The sequence below is a fragment of the Taeniopygia guttata genome, chromosome Z (genome assembly GCF_048771995.1).
Source record: "Taeniopygia guttata chromosome Z, bTaeGut7.mat, whole genome shotgun sequence".
NCBI classification, from domain to species: domain Eukaryota; kingdom Metazoa; phylum Chordata; class Aves; order Passeriformes; family Estrildidae; genus Taeniopygia; species Taeniopygia guttata.
The window spans coordinates 61,913,234-61,935,189 of record NC_133063.1 but is presented as its reverse complement, the minus strand read 5'-3'; the positions used below and the strand labels follow the sequence as shown (position 1 = coordinate 61,935,189).

The following is a 21,956-nucleotide window of genomic DNA, read 5'->3' as shown; positions in this document are numbered from 1 at the left end:
CTAGAGCGGGGCTCTGCAGAAAAGAAATTGTTCTGGGGTTTTTTTAGGACACAGAACTACTACGTGCAAAATCGTTCCTTTTTTCGGGAGAGTGTTTGTAGAATCAGGTGTTCACATTCCAGCTCTTCAGTGACAGCCCTGAAAAAAGCATGTGACACTCAGGACTGGGAAAACACTTTCTGACGCCTGCTCCTCAGCCTGTAAAACGCAGCAGCCGCGGCTGCTGCAGCGAGATGAAGCCGTAGTTTCTGACCTTTCCTCCCCACAGGTCGCTTCCAGGTGTGTTTACTGTACGTTCCAAAACGTGCAGTGCGCAGAGGGCGCAGCCGCCCTGTGAAGCCGCGACAAAACGCCCCGTCGAACACAAACGTGGCATTATAACAGAGCATTTAACGGCCGGGTCTTGAATTGTTCCTCTGGCGAGTGGAGAACACCCGGGCCCCGGCACCGCTTCTTCTTCTTCGAGTAAAGGCGGAGCTACTTCAGTAAAGCCGAAAAAAAAAGAAAAAAAAAAGCAACAAAACTTAAATCACGTCGCATTCGGCGACTGCAGCAGGGCACCGGGAGGTGTAGGAGCCATAGGCGGCCGGGACTGCCCCGGCGGCACCGCCGCGGCCCCTCCCGGGCGCTGGGAGAGGCCCGGCCCGGCCCGGCCCGGCCTGGCGAGCCCAGGGCAGGCGGGAGCGCCCCGCCCTCACGGCGGGCAGCGCAGGGGCAATTTCCCTGCTTGTCCGCGAGGGCACCGGCGGCGCCGCACCCGCCTTTTTAAGGCGACGTTGCCCCTCGTTAGCGCCCGTCCCCGGCGGTGTCCGGGGCGGGGGCGATGCGGAGCCCCGTGCCGCCCCCCGCTCCCGCCGCGCCACCGCCCCGCGCGAAGGAGGAGGAGGCAGCGGCGGCGGCGGCGACAGCCGACACCGGCCCCACGTTACTTTGATTGACGGCTGAACAAATGTTTCCCCTGTTCGAACGCCGGCGCCGCGGAACGCCGGCGATCTGCGGGCCCCGCCTCGGGCGGCGGGCGGGCGCGGGCGGGGAGGTGGCGGGGAGCCTGCTGATTGGCTGCGGGCCCGCGGCGCATCGCGACCCCACGTGGGGGAGAGTGCGGGGCCGCCCCTCTGCCCGGGCCCGCAAGCCCATTTGTCAGCGGCGGAGTGATGGGCATTAGTGCCGAGAGGCGATTAATGGCTGCCCGCCGCCCATTGGTCGCCGCCGCCGCCCTCCATGGGCGGGGCGCGGGGGGAGCGGCTGACGGCATCGCGATGCTTGATGGGAGAAGTAGTCCCCGGAGCGGCTGCATGCGGGCAGCCTTGATGTCGGGAGGACTGCGACTCCCAGGGTGCCTCTCAGCGGCGGCCTTCCGGCTGCTGTGAATATGTATCAGAATGTTAATGACGAGCCGCTGCTAAATTTGGTCAAAGGAGTCACTTCGGCAGAGCGTGCTGTGGGAGCGGCGCGCAGCGGCGATCGGGCTGGACCGGGCTGGGCAGGACACGGCTGGGCTGGGCCGGACCACGCTGCGCTGACGGGCCGAGTACGGGGCTTCGCTCCGCGCGTCGCCGCCGCCACCACCGCCACTTCCCGGAGTTTCGAAAGGCGCGGAGGGAAAAAGAGAAAAAAAAACAAAACATAAATAAAGCTGCCCAGACCGTACCGTATTTTTAAATCTTTCTTGCTCTTTAATTTTTTTTTTCAATTAAAAAAAACCCACAAGCCGGTCGAGCAGCACGAGCGGGGGAGATGCGGTGCGGGCGGTAGCAGCGAAGACCGGACCGCCGCACAAAAGGGCACCGCACCGCACGCACCCCCGCCGCGGCAGCGGAGCAGCCGCCCGACCGCCGCAGCCACCGTCCCCGCCGGGGCTCCGCACCCCACTCCGCCCGGCGCCGGGAGAGCCGCCGGCAGCAGCAGTAAAAGTTTTCAGGAAGGGAGGAAAACTGCCGGCGGGGGGAATCTCCGGTGGAGCGCGCGCCGGCGCCGGCGGAGGGGCTTTCCCCGCCCTCCTCCACCTCGCCCTCCGCCGCACGGGGCTCGCAGCCCGCCGGAGCCCGTGGAGAGGCGGCGGCGCTCGGGAGAACCGGCCGGCGTCGCCCGCTGACCGCCCCCGGGGGATGTGGCAGCGGCCCCCGAGCGTCGCGGACGCCGCCGCCGTCGCGCCTCGCTGCTGCCGGCGGTGCCCCGCTAGCCCCGGGGCGGCGGGGCCGGGGCGTCCCTGCCCGCCCTCTCCGCCGCCGCGCCTGCAGCCCTGATCACCGCCGCTCCGGCTGCCAGCGACCCCCGAAGCGGCGTGGATGATCCGCGACCTGAGCAAGATGTACCCGCAGACCCGGCACCCGGTGAGTGGCGGCATCGGCTCCGCGGGCAGCGCTCAGGCGCGGGCACCGCGGAGTTGTAGCCATTTTCTTATTGTTGTCCGCCGCGCCGCCGCCGCCTCCCGGGGTCGGGGTTGGCTTGTTTGAGTTGCCCTCGCCCGGTGCGTGGCGGCCCGGGCAGCAGCCCCGCGTCCCGCGGCTGCCGCCGGTGCGGAGGGTCCGAACGGGCGACACCTCTTCCAGCGCCTGTACCGTGCCGGCGGCGGAGACGTCGGGGCAGCATCTCGGGGCGCTTGGGGCATCGCGCCTCCGCCCGCGGACGAGCGGGGACCTGGGGGGCTGCGCTTTGGCGGAGCCCCAATGCGAGGGCCGCGGCGGTGGACGGTGGCGGGCGGGAGGTGGTGACCGGATGAGAGAGGGCTTTTAAAAGACCTGATGTTCCTTGCTTGCAGGCTCCTCACCAGCCAGCTCAGCCCTTTAAATTCACCATTTCAGAATCCTGCGATCGGATTAAGGAGGAGTTTCAGTTTTTGCAGGCTCAGTACCACAGGTAAGACTGCCTACTTTGCCCGAGCCCTGTGCGGTTTTTCCTCTCGCCGTTTTCAATGCCGCGCCGGCGGGGTGCGGGTGCGGGACCCCTGGCGGAACCGGGAGCGGGGCGGACCCACCCCAGTCAGGCGCTCCTCGCTGGCTCCTCCGTATCCCGCTCCGCTCCGGACCCTGGGGACGAGGGGCTCCCGTGGGCCCCGAGCCGAGCTGTGGGAGCGGATTTTCTTGTTTTCCCTGCGTTCTGTTTTAGTCCGTGGTGTTTTTTTTTTTTTTTTTTCCTTTTTTTTTCTTTTGGTCTTTTTGTGTACTTTTGGATGCGGAGTGGGGGAGGGCGGGTGTTGATAGAAAAATATGTGTCTGGTTGGACTCGTCCTTGGCTTTTCTTCGAAATACCGCTCAGGACAGGCATCTTGTCTTGGCTCGGCCCCCTCGCGCCTTTCATTGACATGTCAAGTGCTGATAACCTGGAAGTGAGGCGGCGAGCTGTTTTATTATCCTTAGGTGGAACAACGCTGTGTCCTCAAAGTGACAAGTGGCTTCTGGCAGGATTGTTTAGCAGGCTTCTGAAAACAAAATAAACACTGGAGGCGTTGGTATTTACCACGGTTTTGTTAAATTACACGCAGTATTCTACTTGCAGTTCTATCGCCAGTAGTAGAAAAGAGCAAAAATAGAAATCTACAAGTTTTTCTTCTTGACACGGCAATGTGCATTTGATCCTTCTGTGGGTCGAGTAAAAGAAAGAGATGTTTCTAAAACACCTAAAAACTCTGAAACCCAAATTATGTTTTTGTTAGGAGCTTCTCAAGCTTAACTGTTAAAGATATGAACCCCTGCGTGTTTCTTCTGTGAACCAGTGTCAGTGCTTAGCTTTTCTGTCAGAAAAATAATTTTCTGTGTATACCAGCTGTATGTTTGCAGTTCTTTTAGGAGATGAGGATGTTGCATGGTATCCCTTGAAAATGGAAAAGTGCAAACCCCCATCCTAAAGTCCCAAGCAAGTGCTGGAATATGCGTTTATATTAGGGTAGTGGAGAAACGTTTGAAAAGGGGAGCAGCCGGTGCTCAAGAGAATGTCACTATAGTGTTATGAAGTACACATGCTTTTTCCTTTTTGTCTCTTGAACAGTTTAAAGCTAGAATGTGAAAAACTGGCCAGTGAGAAGACAGAGATGCAGCGACATTATGTCATGGTAAGCAAGCTGCATAACAAATTCAAATGTCTATTAGCCTGGTATACTGACTGACATACATTCGGATTGCTGGAGGGGAACTGGAAGATTGTAGTAGCGCTGCTGTTGTTGAGGTTGCATCAGTGATTCCATTATGAGTTTCTGGGGTCTTTTAACTTCTTTGCAGCTGTCAGTATCTGTGTGAATCTGGATTTTTAACCTTTCAAGCAATTGAGGATGTTTCTTCCAAATGCTAGCAAATCACTTGTCAGCCCTTTCAAGCTGTGTGCAACTTCCATAGTGTACCTGGGGATGATGTTTTCACTTTTGCTGACTTTTCCCAGTGGTCATATCTCTGTAAAATGGTTCTTGGTAATATTTTTTCCTATGATGGCAGTAAGACAAAATTGTACCTAAGTTCGTGCAAATCCAAAGTCTACTTCTTAGAAAAACTGTTGCTCTTCAGCAGCTGAATCATTGTTTCATTAAATTGAGAATGTCGGGGATCTCAGCTGTGAAAGGGATTTCCTCAGTTGATGTGGTCTGCCTGGTTAAATAACGTGCATAGAAAGACATCTCTAAATGGGTAATTGTGTGATGGATCATAACTCTAGAGGAACTCTTGCTATCTCTTTTCTTGTACATCTCTGAAGGATTAGCTGTTTTCCATATGCACATGACAAGTAATACTCTTACATACATAGAAAGAATAAATAACCTTGAGAAAATCTTAAGGGAGAGCACAAGCAAATTGTAAGGCTCACAGTTATCATTTTAATGCCTGATATGCCTAAGTCTTGGAGTTTGTTTGGTATTAACATTGCACACTGAGCAGACTTCCCTGCAGAAATCGGGCACAGCAGGACATACTTAGATTGGTGTGTCTGCTCTGGCCCTGAATTTCCATGCTCTTTCCTTTCCTTTTCTTTTCTTTTCTTTTTTTTTTTTCTTTTTTAATACTTGCAAATTAATTACAGGAATTTATTTGTGTTTTTTTTTTTTTAAATTTAAAATATTGAATCGGTCTGTTAGATGTTGCTGATTTGTATGTTTATTTGCTTGAAGCACTTTGGGTGGTTTTTTTGGCATTTTTATGTGTGCTAGTGAATTGAATCTTCATAATTTTCTGTTTCTAATCCTTGACTCTGCTTGTGATTATTTTTCATTATTTTTGTTGTATTTTTTGCCTTGTTTTACAGCTGTTCTTTTTAAATGTGACATGTAATAATGTAGGTAAAGAAAAAAAAAATTTATTCTGAAATATGGTCTTGGCAACTCCAGAAACTCTTCAAGGCAAATTAATGTGTGTAGGTCTGTATGTTTTTGTACAGATGTTTCAGTCAAAGTGAATTCCAAAATAGTTTTCACAATTGCAAGGTCTAATGGAGTAATTTTCTTTTTTCTTAGTATTATGAGATGTCCTATGGGCTGAATATAGAGATGCATAAACAGGTAGGTAAAGAATTATTTTTGTTGTAAGAATGGTCTGTATAATTTCTCCCATCAATCTTAAAACACACGTATTCTGTGTGACTTGCCTTAATTGCATGCTTGAGTGCATCAAAAATTTTTTTTCTTCACCTAACCCTGAATCTTCTGTCTCATGTTTGGTATTCTTTGTAACCTTTGTAGGTTACAGTCTTGTCTGCCAATTGTGCATTATTTGCTTGACTTTCCACATGCAGTTTTTGCACATGCAGGCATTCCTGTACTTGACAGGGAGGGTGTCCGTGAGTATCCATGGTTTTGTGGGTTGTATCTTCTTTTCTATCTGGTCTCAGACATTCGGGGTTTATTTTTTGGGATATGTGTTTTAGGAAGAGGAGCGTGTGTGAAAAAAAAATGCTTGTTTTGGTTAACCTTGGCTGATTTAAGCTGGAGCTACAAATGCTGTTGATGTTTCCCTCAGGCTGCTTACTTGGACTTCTATCCAGAACCAGTGTGTTAGCATCTCAAACACAAAGGAGTAATTGAGCTTTCTGCGAGGGTGTAAGCATAGAATCACAAAATGCTTTGGGTTGGAGGGTATCTTAAATATAATCTGGTTCCACCACACGCTGCCATAGGCAGGGAATCTTCCGCTAGATCAGGTTATTCAAAGCTCTATTCAGCCTGGCTTTGAACATTGCCAGGGATGGGGCATCCTCAGCCTCCCTGTTCCAGTGCCTCACCATCTTCACAGTAAAGAATTTATCATAACACCTAAACTAAACCTGCCATGTATTCAGTTTGAGGCCATTTCCCTTTCTCCTATCACTACATGCTCGTGTCAAAGGCCCTTTACAGCTCTCTTGTAGGCTCCCTCTAGATACTGGAGAGCTGCTATCGGTTCTGTACCTTGAACTCTAGCACTTAGGCCAAGATTAACAAGAGATTAGTCAGCTAGAGCATGCTAGTGTAAATTAGAGTTTATTTGATAATGTGTGTTTTTTAACCTTCTCTAGAGGAGAATTAGTTGAACATCTGACCTCTTTTCCAGTGAGGGAACTTCTTATGTAGTGGAGTTTAATACAGACAACTCATTTTAGCAAATGGTTGAGCAATTCGTCAGCATTGCTGGGGAGTGTAAACTGCAGAAATAAATAAATGATTGGATAGGAGAAGAAAGATCTCCCAAAAATTGGTTTGTATGCACTTTTGTTCAAAGTTAGAGATTTGCAGTTTCTCTGGTTGTATGGAACCTTGTACATCCAAGTTAATTTACAGACATTCATAGATCATTTGAATTCTGTGGGTCCTTCTCACAGGTGGTGTTAAGACTCAACAAATGGCTGACAGGAGGAGGCAGTGATTGCAGCAGATCAGATTGTATGCACATGCTGACTCTCTGGACCTGATCCTTGTCATGGTGGAAAGATTAGTCAGTGACTCTAAGAGGTGTTGGGTCTGTTCTCAAATGAATATCAAGATTGTTTCAGGTCGCATTAGAGTAAAACAAAAAACAAGTTCAAACAAATCCTCAATCAGTAAAGCTGTAGACATGGAAACAATTCACAAAGACAGGCTACCTATGAAGCAAATTCTTACAGGTCTTTGAAAGCAGGCATTGCAGTCAAATTTGTTTGTATTTCTAGATACCCCATTTTTACAGTGGTGCTTTAGACTAAACTGACAGCACAAAATTCTTTGCAAAAATATCAGCTTGCAAGTGCAATGTGTAATTGAATTGTATTAAGCAAGGGTAAAAAAAGGCCACAGCAAAAGACTTTTAATTTCTAAACACTTTACTTCAGAAATTTTATACATTTATGGTGATGGAGCCATCAGTGATACTCTGCAGAAATTAAATACTTAGTGACAACTAAGTGTGGAGATTACAAAGGACTGGGTTTTAATTTAGCACCTTTTTCTATCACCATTAATTTTATTCAAGTTTTAAGTATTGTACTCTCATGCAAAACTCTGAAATATTTTGTCAGACGATGAATCAAATTAGTTGCGGCTAAGAAACTTGTTCACTTTCATTCTTAAATCTGATAGCAATTTCCTGTCTTTCATATCTCCCTTTCTATTGACACAGTGTTGTATTTTTCCTTTCTCCTCTTGCCTCAGCAAATGCAAAATATTACCATATTCCATTATGATCACAGTATTGCTGTCCAGTTTGGTCTTTGTATAGATGGCATTGATTGCTTCATTCAATGTGTGCAAAGCTGTTTTAGTCTACCACCTTAAATTCCCTTTTCCTCTCTCCCATCTTTGAATTTCACTCGGCTGAAATTGAGCGATTCACCCTTTTTTATTTTCCTTCTCCCTTGCCCCCCCCAACTTTCTAAATTCAATCATATAAAAAATCCTGAGGGCAGTTTATCACATTATGAAATACAGACAGCCCGGCAAACCACCTACTTATTATATTTTCTTTCTTTTTTTTTCACTTTAGCACAGAGGCATATCTGTCTTTATTTGTTTTTCTGGGCAGACAGCCTTGGTTCCTCTCAGGTTCTTTTCCAGATGTACTCAATGGATGCCCTTGTAATGGAAAGCAGGCAATAATGCGGTGAAGTTGCCCTTCGGCATAATTGGGCCTAGTTCTCAAGATCAGGTTAGGCTTATTCACTTATTAGATTTGTGTCTCAAAGGGTTCAAGAGCAGGACTCCCTGGAGTCCTTGGAAGTACCCTAGTAATTGGTGGCCCTGATATTTGAAACCTTTGTGTATTTTTCTGTTAAAGCTTCTGTTCTTCTTGGCTGCTTCCAGCCACAGAGTATTTATTTTTAGAGAAATTTTTCACTGGAACAGAAAATGATGTGTGATAGAGTCATGACTCTGTGACTTAGCAAATTGATAAAAGGATAAACGTGCAGAAAGCAGCAGTAGTGAGTATGCCTGTGTGGCTGGGGGCAGAGATGGGGGGGGGGGCGGGGAAAGAGTATCTCTTTTCCCACCCCTTGTGTGATGCTCATCATCAGTCATCCTGTGTTGATTTTGATAGAAGACTATTAAAGTGAAACCTATGGGGAATTTGTCATTCTGAAAGGAAAGCTAATGTAATTAGTACCAATTAAAGTACATTTAGTAAATTGGATTTAATCTTAATTAAGCCTGCATAATGTTGCCAATTTTTAACAATTATGTTTGAGAACATAATTAATTTAAATTTTGGTAACTGAGTAAATAGCATTAGACTGGTAGAATTAGGCATTTGTAATTTTTTAAAAGACAAATGTAGGGTATGTTGTCACATGTGATGTTATAGCGTAATATACTGAGCTGATTTTTGATATTCTGTATTAGAATCAATACAGCTTCAAAATCAACACGTTCTGGAGAAAAAAATACTGGATTAGGAATTTTGGGTTGCAGTATAAGCATATATGTCCCTACTATTATAAATTTTAATATTAGCATAATGCTTGAGTGTGGTCTAAAGATGCCCATTTGTTGCTAAGTTGCTTTTTTAAACATTTTTAAGAGCCTCAGTTGATATTTTATGAATGAATAGTTAATTGACTGATTTGTGTTTCTAACATAGTGTTGGTACTTGGAGGTGGTCAATTGGTTTAATTTCTGAAATTAGATTGTATTAATGTTATGGTAAACAATTTATTTAAATTGCTGTAATCAAACACCCTTGCTGAATGTTTAATTGAGAATTGTAATTGTAAAATAAGTATCTCTATTTGGCTACAGACAAGAGATATTTATGAATGGAAATGATGGAAAGTATAAATAAGATACGCCATTTATTTTTTACTTTGTGTTTCTTGGAGATGTCAATTCATAAATTCTTTTTTGAACTTTTTGCCTAGACCTTCATCTTTGAACTAATTCATGTACTAGAATTTTGAATTTCAGCATTTTTAGAAGGAAAATTTAGGTCTTTTAAAAAGTTGGGTATTAAAAAATAAATGAAGTGGCTTTTTAAGATCACAGGGAAAAAAAAATCAGTCCAATCCATGTAAATTTTATTACAAGACTTGGGTAGCAACCATTTGAGTGCTGCTAAAATATTAATTGGATAGAAATGAAAGGGTTCTGCTAGCTGATAGGATATCATAATCATAGCTGCAGTAGTCGATGGTAAATGATGATAAATGGCATTAGGAACCTTTTAGCAAGCTGTAATAACTATGAGGAGGGAAGCAGTATGGATTTGCATTATATCTGATACCCTCTAGTACCAAGTGGATTGCCAATACTGCTTGTTTAGCATTTTCTAAGGGCAATAGGATATTGATTTCTGTCTTACAAGGAATAGCTCTATTTTCACCATTGAAAAGTACTGCAGGTTGTTAAGAAGAAATTGACTTGAAGAGGCCTGACTGCTGCCCATCATGGAGCAAATAAAGCAAAACTGCCGAAGCATGGTGGAGCAGTGTGATGGGGCCCTCAGCAATTTGTTGCTATTAATTTACCATGCTCGACAGCAAATCAATCGGCATCTACTTCATCTGCTGGAGAAAATGCTGTCCAGGGCAGATAAAAGGCCCTGTGTGGTACAGGGAATAGACTGGATTGGCCAAACGGAGGCTGCAGTTAATGTGTAAATAAGTGAAATCAAGGCCACTGTTGCCGAGAAAGCTGTTTTTAATTAGGTTAGGGCTTTATAGTGAGCTATTTAAGAAAGTAGTATGGAGAGTAAGGGGATATTTATTGCTGACTGAGTTAATATATGGGCTCTATGACATCCCAGCCTTATTCTGCTTGCTTCTTAAGACTTAGTAAATTATTTCCCTACAGGGCTAAAGATGGGAATCAATTTGTTTAATTTAGGGCAGAATTTTGACTGTTTTTCATCTTCTTGGTGATAAAACACATACATTACAGAGAAATGTTTTTTGTATGCTCTACCTGTGCAACAGAAAAATACACTCCTCTTTATTTTTTGGCAAAAACCTGGGCTTGGCATGAATGCATGTGTGTGCATGTGTGGACTCTATTTTTGACACATTGAGTAGCTGAGTGTATGTTGTCTCGCATTTGAAAAATAGCTGGAAAGCCAACTAAAATTATACTGACTGAATTTGTTCTCTATTGTAAACAGTAGGAAAGATTTAATAGAGATACAGGCAGTGGGTAGTCAGAACTAAACGGAAAAACTTCAAAATGAGAAAGATTAGAAGTGAAATTTTGAAGACTGCAGCTCACACAGTACTGTTAAGGAGGAAGAGAAAAACAAGTGGCGTTTTGATTAAAGTCACAAAATGTAAAAAATAGGCTGTCAAATCAGTTTGACAGCTGAGGCTTGTTTGTCCCAGTTTTAGGTTATTTAGCCTCTGAAGCCAGCAGAAAAGCTTAGAAGCTTGTGAAAAGTTGGAAAATCTATTATTCTGGAGTTAAACCAGAAACCTTTTACTTGGTAATAGCTGCTAAATTCTGTAACAAGGTTCTGTGCTTTCTTTTCCTCACAGCTGTTAGGCAGCTGTTCTGTGGAGAGGTCCTGGTAATTACTGAGAAGTTTGTTGTTGCTACTGCTCCATGAGTTACTGTTGAAATAACCTTTCCCCTTGCAACTGCAGAATAGCATGCGTGACGACAAGAACTTCCATATAATCCAGTTTTTGCTGCTCATCAGCAAAGGAAAAGTGTCGCTTTCTCCCACTTGTTTAGGCAAATTCAGACAGATGCTTAAGACACAGGAAGTAGCACAAAACATGCTGAGCAAATGTTTAAATTAAGACATATGCTCTGTTTTTACTGGCAAAAGGCTCTGCTCTACAGTGCTTAAACATAAAAGCATTTTTCTGTCTTTGAAAGATACTAATTGCTATGATGCTGCTTCACTGACTGTGTTAGTTTATGGGCTGACTTGCAATTACGGAGGAGGCCAGTGGTGACCCTCTAGTTGTGGTCACCTAACAGTTCCCCTTATTAAAAATCCTTGCATTTTTAATTTTTTTTTTTTTTTTAATGAAAGGAACTGCTATAAGGAAGAGTGTTCCAGTGAGAACCCTCAGCCCCTTTGGGGCAGTGGTAGAGGAGAGGGAAAGCAGAGGAGGGAGAAAGGTGATGTGTACCTTTGCAGGGAGGAGCTCCCCTCCTGCCTGCCACCACTGGTCTTTGGGTTGTCCAGTTTGGCTGGAAATATGACACAGGCATAAGGCTCCTTCTGAACAATCAGGACTTACTATCCACCAAGCAAGACAAGCTGCGTTACCATTTTGTATATAGCTTTTGCACCATTTTGTGCAGTGAGATTTGCTGTCCTTCTAGGGGCAAAAAAGAAGTGCTGAGGTCATTCAGCACAGGAAAAAAAAACATTAATTAGCAGATAGGTTTCAGAGTGAAGTATTGCTTTGCTGGGATGCCCAGGCTTTACAGCATTTGTGTAAACTTGATACTGCCCTATTGTGTATGTGCATTATGGTGCAGGTTTTAGTTATATACTTGCTGATCTCATTACCAGTTTTCCTAGAGGAGCTCTTTCATTGCACAAAATAGACATTAGGAAAGTAGAATTAAGACTGCAGAGCTGATTGTAAAGCTGGTTTAAAAATGTTTGGCTGCTTGTCTCAGTTAAGGAAATAACTTCAAACATAAAGATTCAGGCATGTGAAATAATTGCCATTGTAAGCTCCTTAAGATTCTGATTTTGATTTATGTTACAAAATGTGAAGGGGCTGCTTACACCAGTCAGTCACATTGAATGCCATAGACTTGGTGAATTAAAACTGGTGAAACAATTTCAATATTGAGGCTCTCAGACATAGAGAAATCAGAATTATCAATTTGGTCTTATTTTTTTTTTCTTTCTTGTATGGATAATTGTAGTGTACTGTTTATGGATGTAATAGAGAATTGGGCTGATCAAAAATGTGGGTCTGTTTGTGAACAGTGCAATTGTTAAAAAAGTTACCTTTGTGGTCTACAGATTGTGTACATCTTGTCACTGACTTCAAGAAAACCTGTTCAGGTGCAAGCTGCAGTGGGAGAAGAACAAAGATGATAATGTGAAATGTGGGCTATATAAACTGTTGCTTTCATTAGCTAGTAGGTGACAAAAGTGTATCTGGAAGCCAGGCCTATCTATAGTCAAGAAATGCTGTTCTATGTCAGAAATTGAATGTTCAAATTAAAAATAAATCTTTGTTTTAAAACGCAAAAATATGAATTGGTTTTAAGAATACCTATTTGTCTTTCTGTTTATCTTTGTTCTTACAAGTTTTGTCTTGGTTCAAGGTGATAGTTTTACAGTTTCAGTGGTACCTAGTGGAAGATGCCTATGCCTGCCTATGGCAGGGACTAGATGAACTTTAAGGTCTCTTCTAACTCACTCTATTCTGTGATTCTACTTCTAGCACTTCTCTGAACTTTTTCTCCTGTTAACTATTTGTCTTAGTGGTGGCACAAACTCTGTAGTTCAGTGTAGCAGAAATGGTTTTGGACATAATGTGTCCATATTCCTTTCGTTTAAATAATAGATTTAAAATATTACTGAAAAAAGTAACAAATAATAAATAGAACTATAAATAGTGATTTCTTGCCTGTGTGGATATGATTTCGACATAAAAATCGTCTTAGCCCCAGACAGGTACATAACACTCTGGTATTGAACGCTGTGGTGTTACGGCTTTCCTATTAATAAGTGCAAGGGGGACAAAATAACTAGTGCTATATTTTCACCTGTCTGCATTGAGAGATCCTGTGTTGGAAGTGGATTAGCTACCATCTTGCTGCTTGACAGCCAAGAAGGCAGTGGCAGCATGGACTCCATGTGGGCATTTGAGTCCAGCAGCTGAGCCAAACTGTTGTGCTTTTGGCTAAGGTGCATTTGAGTGTCCGCTGCAGTTCTGTGGTGGCTGCAGGAGGCAAAATTTCAGTACTCGTCCTTCATGAAGCATCGATCTGCAGAGAAAAGTCAGTTTTGCTGTTTGTTCTGTTTTATGCTCTAGATACCTGCTGATGCTTATACAGGGGCTTGCTTGCCTCGGATCCAGGGAAGAGGCCATTTTAAATTTAATTTTAATGTGAAAATGGGGTGGCTGGGGTTTCTCCAACTGTGAGTTTGTGAGCTCTGCAGTCCTTTGCAAAAGTCTTGTGACGTTTCTGTCTCTGACTGAAATGGTAGTGATAGGTATGTGATAGGGCGTGATCTAAGATCTAGTTACTTAACATCCATTATTAGATAACAGATTCTAGAGAATCACTGAATATTGAATGAATATGTGTTTGCTGTGGAAGAGGACTCCTTCCAAACCCATGTTCACTGTGTAGCAAGTCCAGCTTTGGAGTCTCCTTTGTCCTTATGCTCCAGGGGTTACCAGGAGATGTAACACCAAAGATACTTGAGCTGTCCTCCTGTCTGCTATTCTGTTAATTTTATTTGGAGATTGAAGTTGGAAATTGCGCAGTCAAGTCTTTGTGATAACATTTAGAGAAGGAAAGAAAAGAACATAAGACCAAACCTGGCCAAAACACTTAGACTTTTCCATTTGAGGGTGAAGGCAAAGAAAAGGCAATGTTTGGAAGAAGCTGATAAATTGGTTGTCTTCTTACATCTCCTACTTCCCTGCATTGCCATTCACTCTGGATGAGAACCATCCACTTTCTTAGTGCACTCTTTGAAAGATGGCACTGTGCCGATGTGTAAAAGAGAGTTAGCTACAGCACCACTAATGTCAGGTTTCTGTAATTTTGTAGAGCATGTAACTAGATACAAAGTAGGTACCTCATCTTGAGATACACATCCAGTCTTGAATAACGCAAGGTTTGAAAGACTTTGGGCATAAAACACTCCCTGTATGCTTGTCTGCGTGTGTTAACAAAGGTTAGACTGTCTATTCTTATACTCAATTTGACCAGCAGACTTTCTGTCCTGATTACAGAAGGCTGTTGCAGACTGAACATGTTGCTTATTTGCAGTTTTTCTGAGTACTTCCTAATTTCTTCTGGCAAGATATATGTTTCCTTTCTGTCTCATCCTAAACAATATCTAAAACAACAGCAAAATCAAGCACTGATGAGGCTTTCCTGCTTATTTGCTTTATTAAATATCTTTGGCAACTTCATCCAAATGTCAAGGGACTTTTTATGTTAGAGCTACTTTTTATGTATTTATTCTTGTGTATAAGTTCTTGATTTAATTACTTCAAGAGTGAGACCCTGCTTCCTTTGCATCTCCCTGCTTTAAGTTTTCTAGAAGTGGAAAACAAAGCTAATAATGTGTCTTGAATGTGAAGAACATAAATTGAACATTTTCCATTGGTATCTGCAAGGCAGTTAGTTTTTACTACCCCCACAAAGTTCTCTGGTTTATCTCTATAGACTAGTGACACCAAAAAAATGTATCCTGTTTCAGTTGTTGGTGGCATAAGAAAACGTCTTACAACTGTGTGCCTGTGACATCCTAGAAATTTCTGGGGCATGGTTCCTTTCTGTCATTTTTTCTAAACCCACAATCTACCAAGGATGCAAATTGTTCTTTTTCTTAGGTTTGATCTTGTATATAGAGATGTAAATAGCAACACCACCACAAGACTGTACAAGAAGAGGGCCCCCATGAGCATACATGTGGTTGCTTTTTTCTTTCTGAGGTTGTAGGTTTCTGTTTGAGGATGAGTTTTCAAACATGTATACAAGATGCTTTTTAAACGAACATTAGCAGCCTTGCTATTATACACCTAAAGAACCCTCGTCCATGGAAAGACATGAGAGAGTTTTCTTTGCAGATACAAATGTCTAGCTTCTTTGCATATGCAACATTTTTTTTTCAAATATTCTTTCAGTCAAAGAGGCCTTATGAATGTAGGAATTATCTTTTGTCCTTTGTTTAGTTGCTGTTAGCTCTATTTTGTGCTTGGAACTCAGGTGTGTATTTCATCTGAAGCCTTGATTTTTTAACATCTCTTTGTGTAGGTGAAAGAATCCTGGGGTAATCTTAGTTTACACATTTTGAAAGAAAAATGCAGCTGTAAGTATGCACTGCATTAAGGGTCAAGAGGGTTTTTTTCAAGCCTGTGACAGACCTGGAGGGCCTGAAAATCTGTAGACACAGAAAATACCTCTCTGTATTAATACAAAGCAAGGCAGAAAGCTCTCAGGTGGATCAGATGCAGCTGTCAGGATCTGGGGTTTGGAGGGAAACTAGTGTAAGTTTCTGGACTATGCTGTCAAGGGATTCCTGTGAGACCTTGGATAAGCTGCTTTGACTGCTCTCTGCAGCAAGGTGGGAGCAATGGTGTGGGTGCTTTTGCACCGCTGGGTTGCAGAATGACGGCAGACATGTGCTTGATGTGTGTGATATAAGTGAAACAGTACCAAAGAAATCTAGCACACATAAAGGAATAGGCATTCATAGGGGAATGTTGAAGTTGCAGGAGTGTCTCAAATCTCTCATTGCTTGAAGTCACCAAAGTAGGTGCAGTCAGGACATGTTGCCTGGCCTTAGTAGTTTCAGGATCACTTTTCAAAGAGTGGCACGCAATGTTTATATCAAAGTAGAAGCATAGTATGGATTTTTCTAAAACAAGCTGTAGGAGACAGGACTCTTGATTCATTTTAGTTCAGCTGTTCTTTTGTCTACTAGCAAAACCCATGTATCTTCTGTCCCAGGAAAATGAATGATATACCTAACAAAAAACACTCTGGTTTGTGTGAGATTCCTCATGGTGCACTAAAACTGAAAGAGGAGAGGTGCATTCTGTGTTGTCCTCCCTGGAAAGACCGGTCAGCTGGATGACTTGTACTGGGTTACAGTTGCTGCCCAAAACCTATTCACATGGATTTGTCCGTGGTGTTTTTTCATGTACATTGGTTCTAAGCAGGGACTGGAAAAAAAGACTTTCCTTCTCCAGGGGAAGCATTGAGTATATTTCCACTTTTCACAGAAATCTATTAGACCAGGAAAGAGAAGTAAAGAAAGAATATATGTATAAATTGGTGCAATTAAGCTCTTTAACCACTAAGCTGTTACACAGAAGTCTGTCTGGTCTCCACTATTTTTTTTTTTTTTTTGATGTGTTGCTACTGTATTTTATGTCTGAATAAAATGCTAGCAGAGATTCTCAGCTGTCTGGGGAGCACCGAGCTGTGGAGAAGCACCGAGTTGCAGGAGTTCCAGGGACAAGGTTTTTGCAGGGCTGAGTTGTGAGCTGTGTGACAAAGAACTCGATAATTTTTAAGCCAAAGACTCAGCAGGTTTAGTGGATAGCTTCAGTGCTGAAGATGGAAACTGTATGTTGTGCTTTTGGTGACTTCATCACTGTGTCGTTCCTGAGTGGGGAGACTAGGGGCTGAAGACTAGTTTGGGATTTTTCTGGTAATGTGCTTTTTTTTTTTTTTTTTAGGATTCATAGCTACAATTACATAGCTGTAAGTAAGGCTAGAAGCCTCTAAGTGCCAAGGTATTCTAGAAGATCCTCTTGAGTATCTGTCTGTTGCTAACCTTCTGCAGAATTACATGTCTAGTCTGTTAAGACATTTTTTAAAATTCCATTACATATCTACTGGAGACTTCACCTGTGGTTTTCATTGCTTCAGATCTCTTTCTGGGAAGTGCAAGTAATATTGTTTCCTGAAGCATTGCCCTTACCACAGGGTATTGTTTGGAGAGCAGTGTGTTAAGAAATGGGAGGTGAGATGCTATTACATGTGAGTCACTTAGAAGTGGCTCACATGTAATATTTATCTAATAGGGTGGTATGCTTGGGGCAGAGTGCTCTTTCTCAAGACAGTTTTGTCCTTCTTTTGTTTCCCATGTGAATCCTGCTATCTTCTGTCCCACCTGCAATTAACAGGTTCCAGTAACGTACCTTTCAGTGGTAGTACAGTCAGTGCTTTGGTTTGTATTGAGGGAGCTTGCCTGTGGTAGTCCATCTTCTCAGCCTCTGTCCTCCATTTGGACAATGTGGTAATAATGCTTTTTTACCAGGATGGGATTTTTTGGGGAAAACCAAAACAAAATTTCTTACCTTGTGGTAGTATTCATGTGATCTGTGTGCCCAAACTTTTACAATACATGTGTAGCTTTGTGTGAGTGGTTGCAGCACCAGGGGATCTCGGTTCTCTGGTAGAAGCACTTAAATTGTAAATTTAGGGATAATGGGGAGTTTGATACAATTTCTGTGCTGGGTGGTTCTGTGTGTAACTACGCAGAATTAGTCTGAGGCACAATCTTGGTGTAGCTCCCTCATAGGTAGTTTTCCAATCTCTTTTTGACCACGATTGTATTTTTGCCTGCCCAGTAGACAATGAATTCCTCAAGGCTCTTTCTTGATTTATTTGTTGGAGATGTTGAAGGAAGGAAGGTAATGACAATGAAAGATGTCAAAAGATTAGGCAAACCAGCTTCATATTCAGTAGTGAGGATCACAGCTTTGACTGAATCATCACTCTTCAGTATATGAATACCCTACACGAGAGAAGCTGTAAATGTAATTTGAGCATACATGCAAGTTGAACTTTTGAAAAGAAGTACTAGACTAAGGACTCTCTTCAATATGCTATAAAAGAAAGGTTTGATATTTTGTTCTCTCTGCTACAACACTGCTCTGTTTTTCCACTTTGGTGAAGCAGTGGAATTTAGGTGGTAAGGCAGGTCACTTTCTGTATTCGAGCATCAGTTTCCGTCTACCTATTGTGATTACCATCTCTCAGAAGGGAGTCAACTTTGGATGCAGAACAGCTATGAATTTAACAAAACTATAAAATCTCTCAGTGTACAGTGTAGGTTAGTCAGTAGAGCTGGAGAAAGTCTGATTTACAACTATAACACAGGTTCTGAAGTGGATATTGAGAGTAATTCTGTATTGCTTTAGACTGCAGAAAGATAGCATCTATTTTAAATACTTTGTTTACAGGTACAGAGTTAAAATAAAGTGGTGTTTGGTGCATGTGGATGGTATTTAAGATTATGACTGACAGGTGTGCTTGTACAGACTTGCTCAGGTCCTAATAACTGAGGACTTGACAAATTTTTACTGTGCTGATTATTTATCCAGCTCCTTGGGTTATTCTGTAACTAGTTTAAAGCAACTTTGGTTTTGTGTTCAGGAACAGAAATTTTACTTGTGATGGTAAAAGTAATTGTATCCCTTGCTGGGAACATAAAAAAGAAATGTTTTCTCACTTCTCTTTTCCTTGTTTTCGTCCACACTTGGTGTGTTATAGTAGTGAAAATGGACTTATTTCAATAAATAAATAAGTAATTTTAAACTGATTTCACTTTATATTGAAGTATACTATTTTCCAACTTATTCTCACGTCTTCACTGAAGTTCACACAAAGGAAGCACAGTCTGAGCTATCTGCTTGTCGTCAAAACTATTTTCCATCCTACTCCTCCCAGCATTTTCTGCTTCTTTTGTGAAAAACAGATAATGATTTTACACAAGCAGGTTTGCAAACTGTCGGTAGGTAGTTCAGTAGTTTTAAGGTTTCCTTTCTTGTATTTCTGGCAAATTTTTAATGCAAGTAGAATAGCACAACCAAGTCTCTAATTGTTATGGGAAGCTGCTATTACAAAAAGGAATAATTATGATAGTTTGTGCAAAACAGGTTTTTATAAACCAGAATATATCCAACCTCTATGTATTTTTGTGGGTAAAATGTTAGGATTTGAATGGTTATTTTTCATGTAAATACTCACCTGAAACCTTTTTGATTAACAGAGTGGCAAGATTACAGACCCAGCAAGCTAAATCTGAAATTAACAAGCCCAGAGACTGCATTTTGGTAAACCATAGAATTATTCTATGTCAAAAAGCCAGAAATCCATTAAATCCACTACAAACAGGGCACAGAAATGTGGTTTTGCTGTCTCTCATTCTGTCTTCTATAACTGAAAAAACCATACATTGTTTTGTGAGTGTGAGTTTTTCTCTACAGTTTTGACCACAGTATTTTAATTTCTTCATTTGATCAGTACTGACTTGGTATGTCTGCAGCTAATTTGCACGAGTTTATATTTATTTCTTGTTTTGAATTCACTGTGAAGTTGGATATTGGTGATTTGACTTGCCAGATATCTAACAGGTGGCTCTAAAGGCTAGTTGAAACTTCAGGCTAAACCAATCATGATACTAACCTAAGAAGTGAAACATTTATGATATGATTGATACCAATATGACTTGGTGACAGTGTAGCAGAGGAAGTGAAACAGGGTGCCTCATCTTGCCCAGAGAACTATTGATATCGCTAATAAAATGAGCAGCGTGACAGAAATGCTGCTGCATGGTCTTAACTGAGGGGAAATGCCATTCAAATGAATTGAACATCAAGATGTACTTATTGTGTCTGGCTGTCTTGGACAAGGGAATTTTTGTGAACATATTAAGCATGCATGTCTTACAAATGTCTTAGCATTTGCTTTGCAAATATGTCTTCTTAGGAAGGTTGAAAATTGTAAACTACCTGATTATTTTAGAAGTATTTCCCTAATGAAACTACCACTTGTTAGGTATTCAGATGTTAAAGGCTTATATTACCTAATTTTCATTGTCCTTCACGTAGGAGGAAAAATAACAAGAAATCCTAATTCAGAAATGCTGAAAGTGGAATGATTATTTTCAGCAGAGGTAGTTATGATTAACAATGATTCAAATTATGAGCAATGGCAATTCATATAAATATTTTCTTCTTGATAGAATTTGGAACTGTAGTCCTTTTTTTGTTGTTCCTCTTCAGAAAGCAGTGTTCTGTTGCATCAGGAATCCTCTCATGTTGAGCTGGTTACTGCAGCAAGTCTTTTACTTAAAAAATGCAAATAGGAATCAGTATCATCTGAGTGTGAGATGATACTGAGATGTGTCATGTGTAATGTCCAGTCTTTACTTGTTGGCTGTTCTGCTCAGCTCCCCAGCTCCATGGCACTGTCCCGTGTTGCCTCAGGGCAACATGCTCCAGAGGAAGGGAATTGGGATCCTCACTGGCTGTGTCATCCATGATATAAGCTCCTAGTGACAAGCTGCTGTGACCTGCAGGGTACTGGAAGTTTTCAGCTGGTGCTTCTGTAGGTCTGTGGCACTGCTGTCTCAAACATGACGAAATTATGAACCAACACCTGAAGATGAAACTTGCATTTAAATTTGGAGTAAAAGAAAATGTGTACAACGTATACATTCATAGTATTTTAGTAAACTTTCACTTGTAGTATGTTGAATTAACAGACAAAAAGCTATTTAGATCAGAAAGGGAGATAGGTGTCTTAAATGTACTCTGCTTCTCAGATGAACACTCTATTCCAGCATCTGAGATTTTAGAGTTTGAATCATTTCTTTATATTGAGAAAGAATTAGCAGGTATCATACTTCAGTTGGTTTAAAATGTGGGAGAGTAATACCTTACTTGACTTTTTGTCTTTATAAGGATTCAAAATCAAAGCTTGAAAATACCATTGCTACAGAATCCACTGCATTGATTTTTCATCTCTTTCAGGGATGTTAAAATTTTGCTGTTTTGAATTGGCTTAAAAGGGGCAATATTTTTGTCTATTGATTCAAATACTAAACTCTGTTGTGTTAATCTGAAGAAATTGCATCTGAGTATTGCTCATTTTCATGGTAATGGAAAATGAGTTAAAATGTTGTTTCCTTTAAATAAATACCTTCTATCTTTTCATTTTTTGAGCTAATTGACTGCTGTTTGTGATGTATTGAGAAATTGCCGGCTAGGAAGAAGAAATGAATAATTGAAGGTAATGCACAGCAATGTTTCCAAGCACTCTGTAAACTGAATTAACAAATCCACCAAATAGATCAGTGTTTATTCTTAGTATTTTCTATTCTGGAAGCAAACACAACCAAGTGTGACTATCAATGAATCAGACAAACTATGGGCTCCACCTTTCCTGACCTGCAGGGCTGAGGCAGGCAAAGGAAACCAAAGGTGGAAGAGAAATAATAATCTTGTTCCTGATGCAGAAGGGCTGTTTCCTGGCTTGCAGAAGAGTTTGGAAGGAAATAAACTTCAGTTCAGCAGTTACATTGTATTTTTTGTTTTTATGGATGATCTCTGATTGCTGCTTTTATCAGTTTATTGATTGGTTATGTAGTTCATTAAAACCTGTAAGAGCACAATACTTGCTGGAGAAACTTAATTTTCTTTCTTTGCACAGTATTGTGTGTTGCCACTGGTTGCAGTACTTTTTGGAAGTGTCAGGACTGTAAAGTATAAGTTCTTTAGTTGTAACCGGAAATCTGTCACAATCTTTGCAGTTCTCAACTCTGGTAGCATGTCAGCTTCTAAGTGATTAACGTTTGAAGCATGCTGCTCCAGAGTAAGCAGTGTAGCCATAATATAGAGAGTGGATGCAAGATAACAAGTACCTATAGCCACTTCTGAGTCTTCCTTTATATGTATTTGCAGACAAAAGTGAATTTCTGGTAAGGGTTAGAAGTGGACATTGACGGTTCCGTTTTATAGTGGGAAAATCATTGCAGTGTTTATGGTAACATTATTTCTTTAAAAATCAGAATCCTCTTTTGTAAGCACAATATATGTAAATTCTAAAAGCATGGGTCTTTTTAGATTATAATGCTAGGTATTTT

General features: G+C 42.0%; 1 protein-coding gene across 3 annotated transcripts in view; it reads left to right on the top strand.

Moving 5' to 3' along the window:
* The first annotated feature begins 1,294 nt into the window (after positions 1–1,294).
* LOC100229224 (TLE family member 4, transcriptional corepressor) overlaps positions 1,295–21,956 on the top strand; it is a 95,799-nt gene continuing 75,137 nt past the window's right edge. Inside the window, exons 1-4 of one of the 3 annotated variants that reach the window (XM_030257418.4) lie at positions 1,295–2,333; positions 2,762–2,859; positions 3,988–4,051; positions 5,438–5,482. In XM_030257418.4, the coding sequence (XP_030113278.1) occupies positions 2,289–2,333; positions 2,762–2,859; positions 3,988–4,051; positions 5,438–5,482 (252 nt within the window). In that variant the 5' untranslated portion in view covers positions 1,295–2,288. The remainder of the gene's footprint in view (positions 2,334–2,761; positions 2,860–3,987; positions 4,052–5,437; positions 5,483–21,956) is intronic. The other 2 variants (XM_030257416.4, XM_030257417.4) reach the window with 2 other exon arrangements.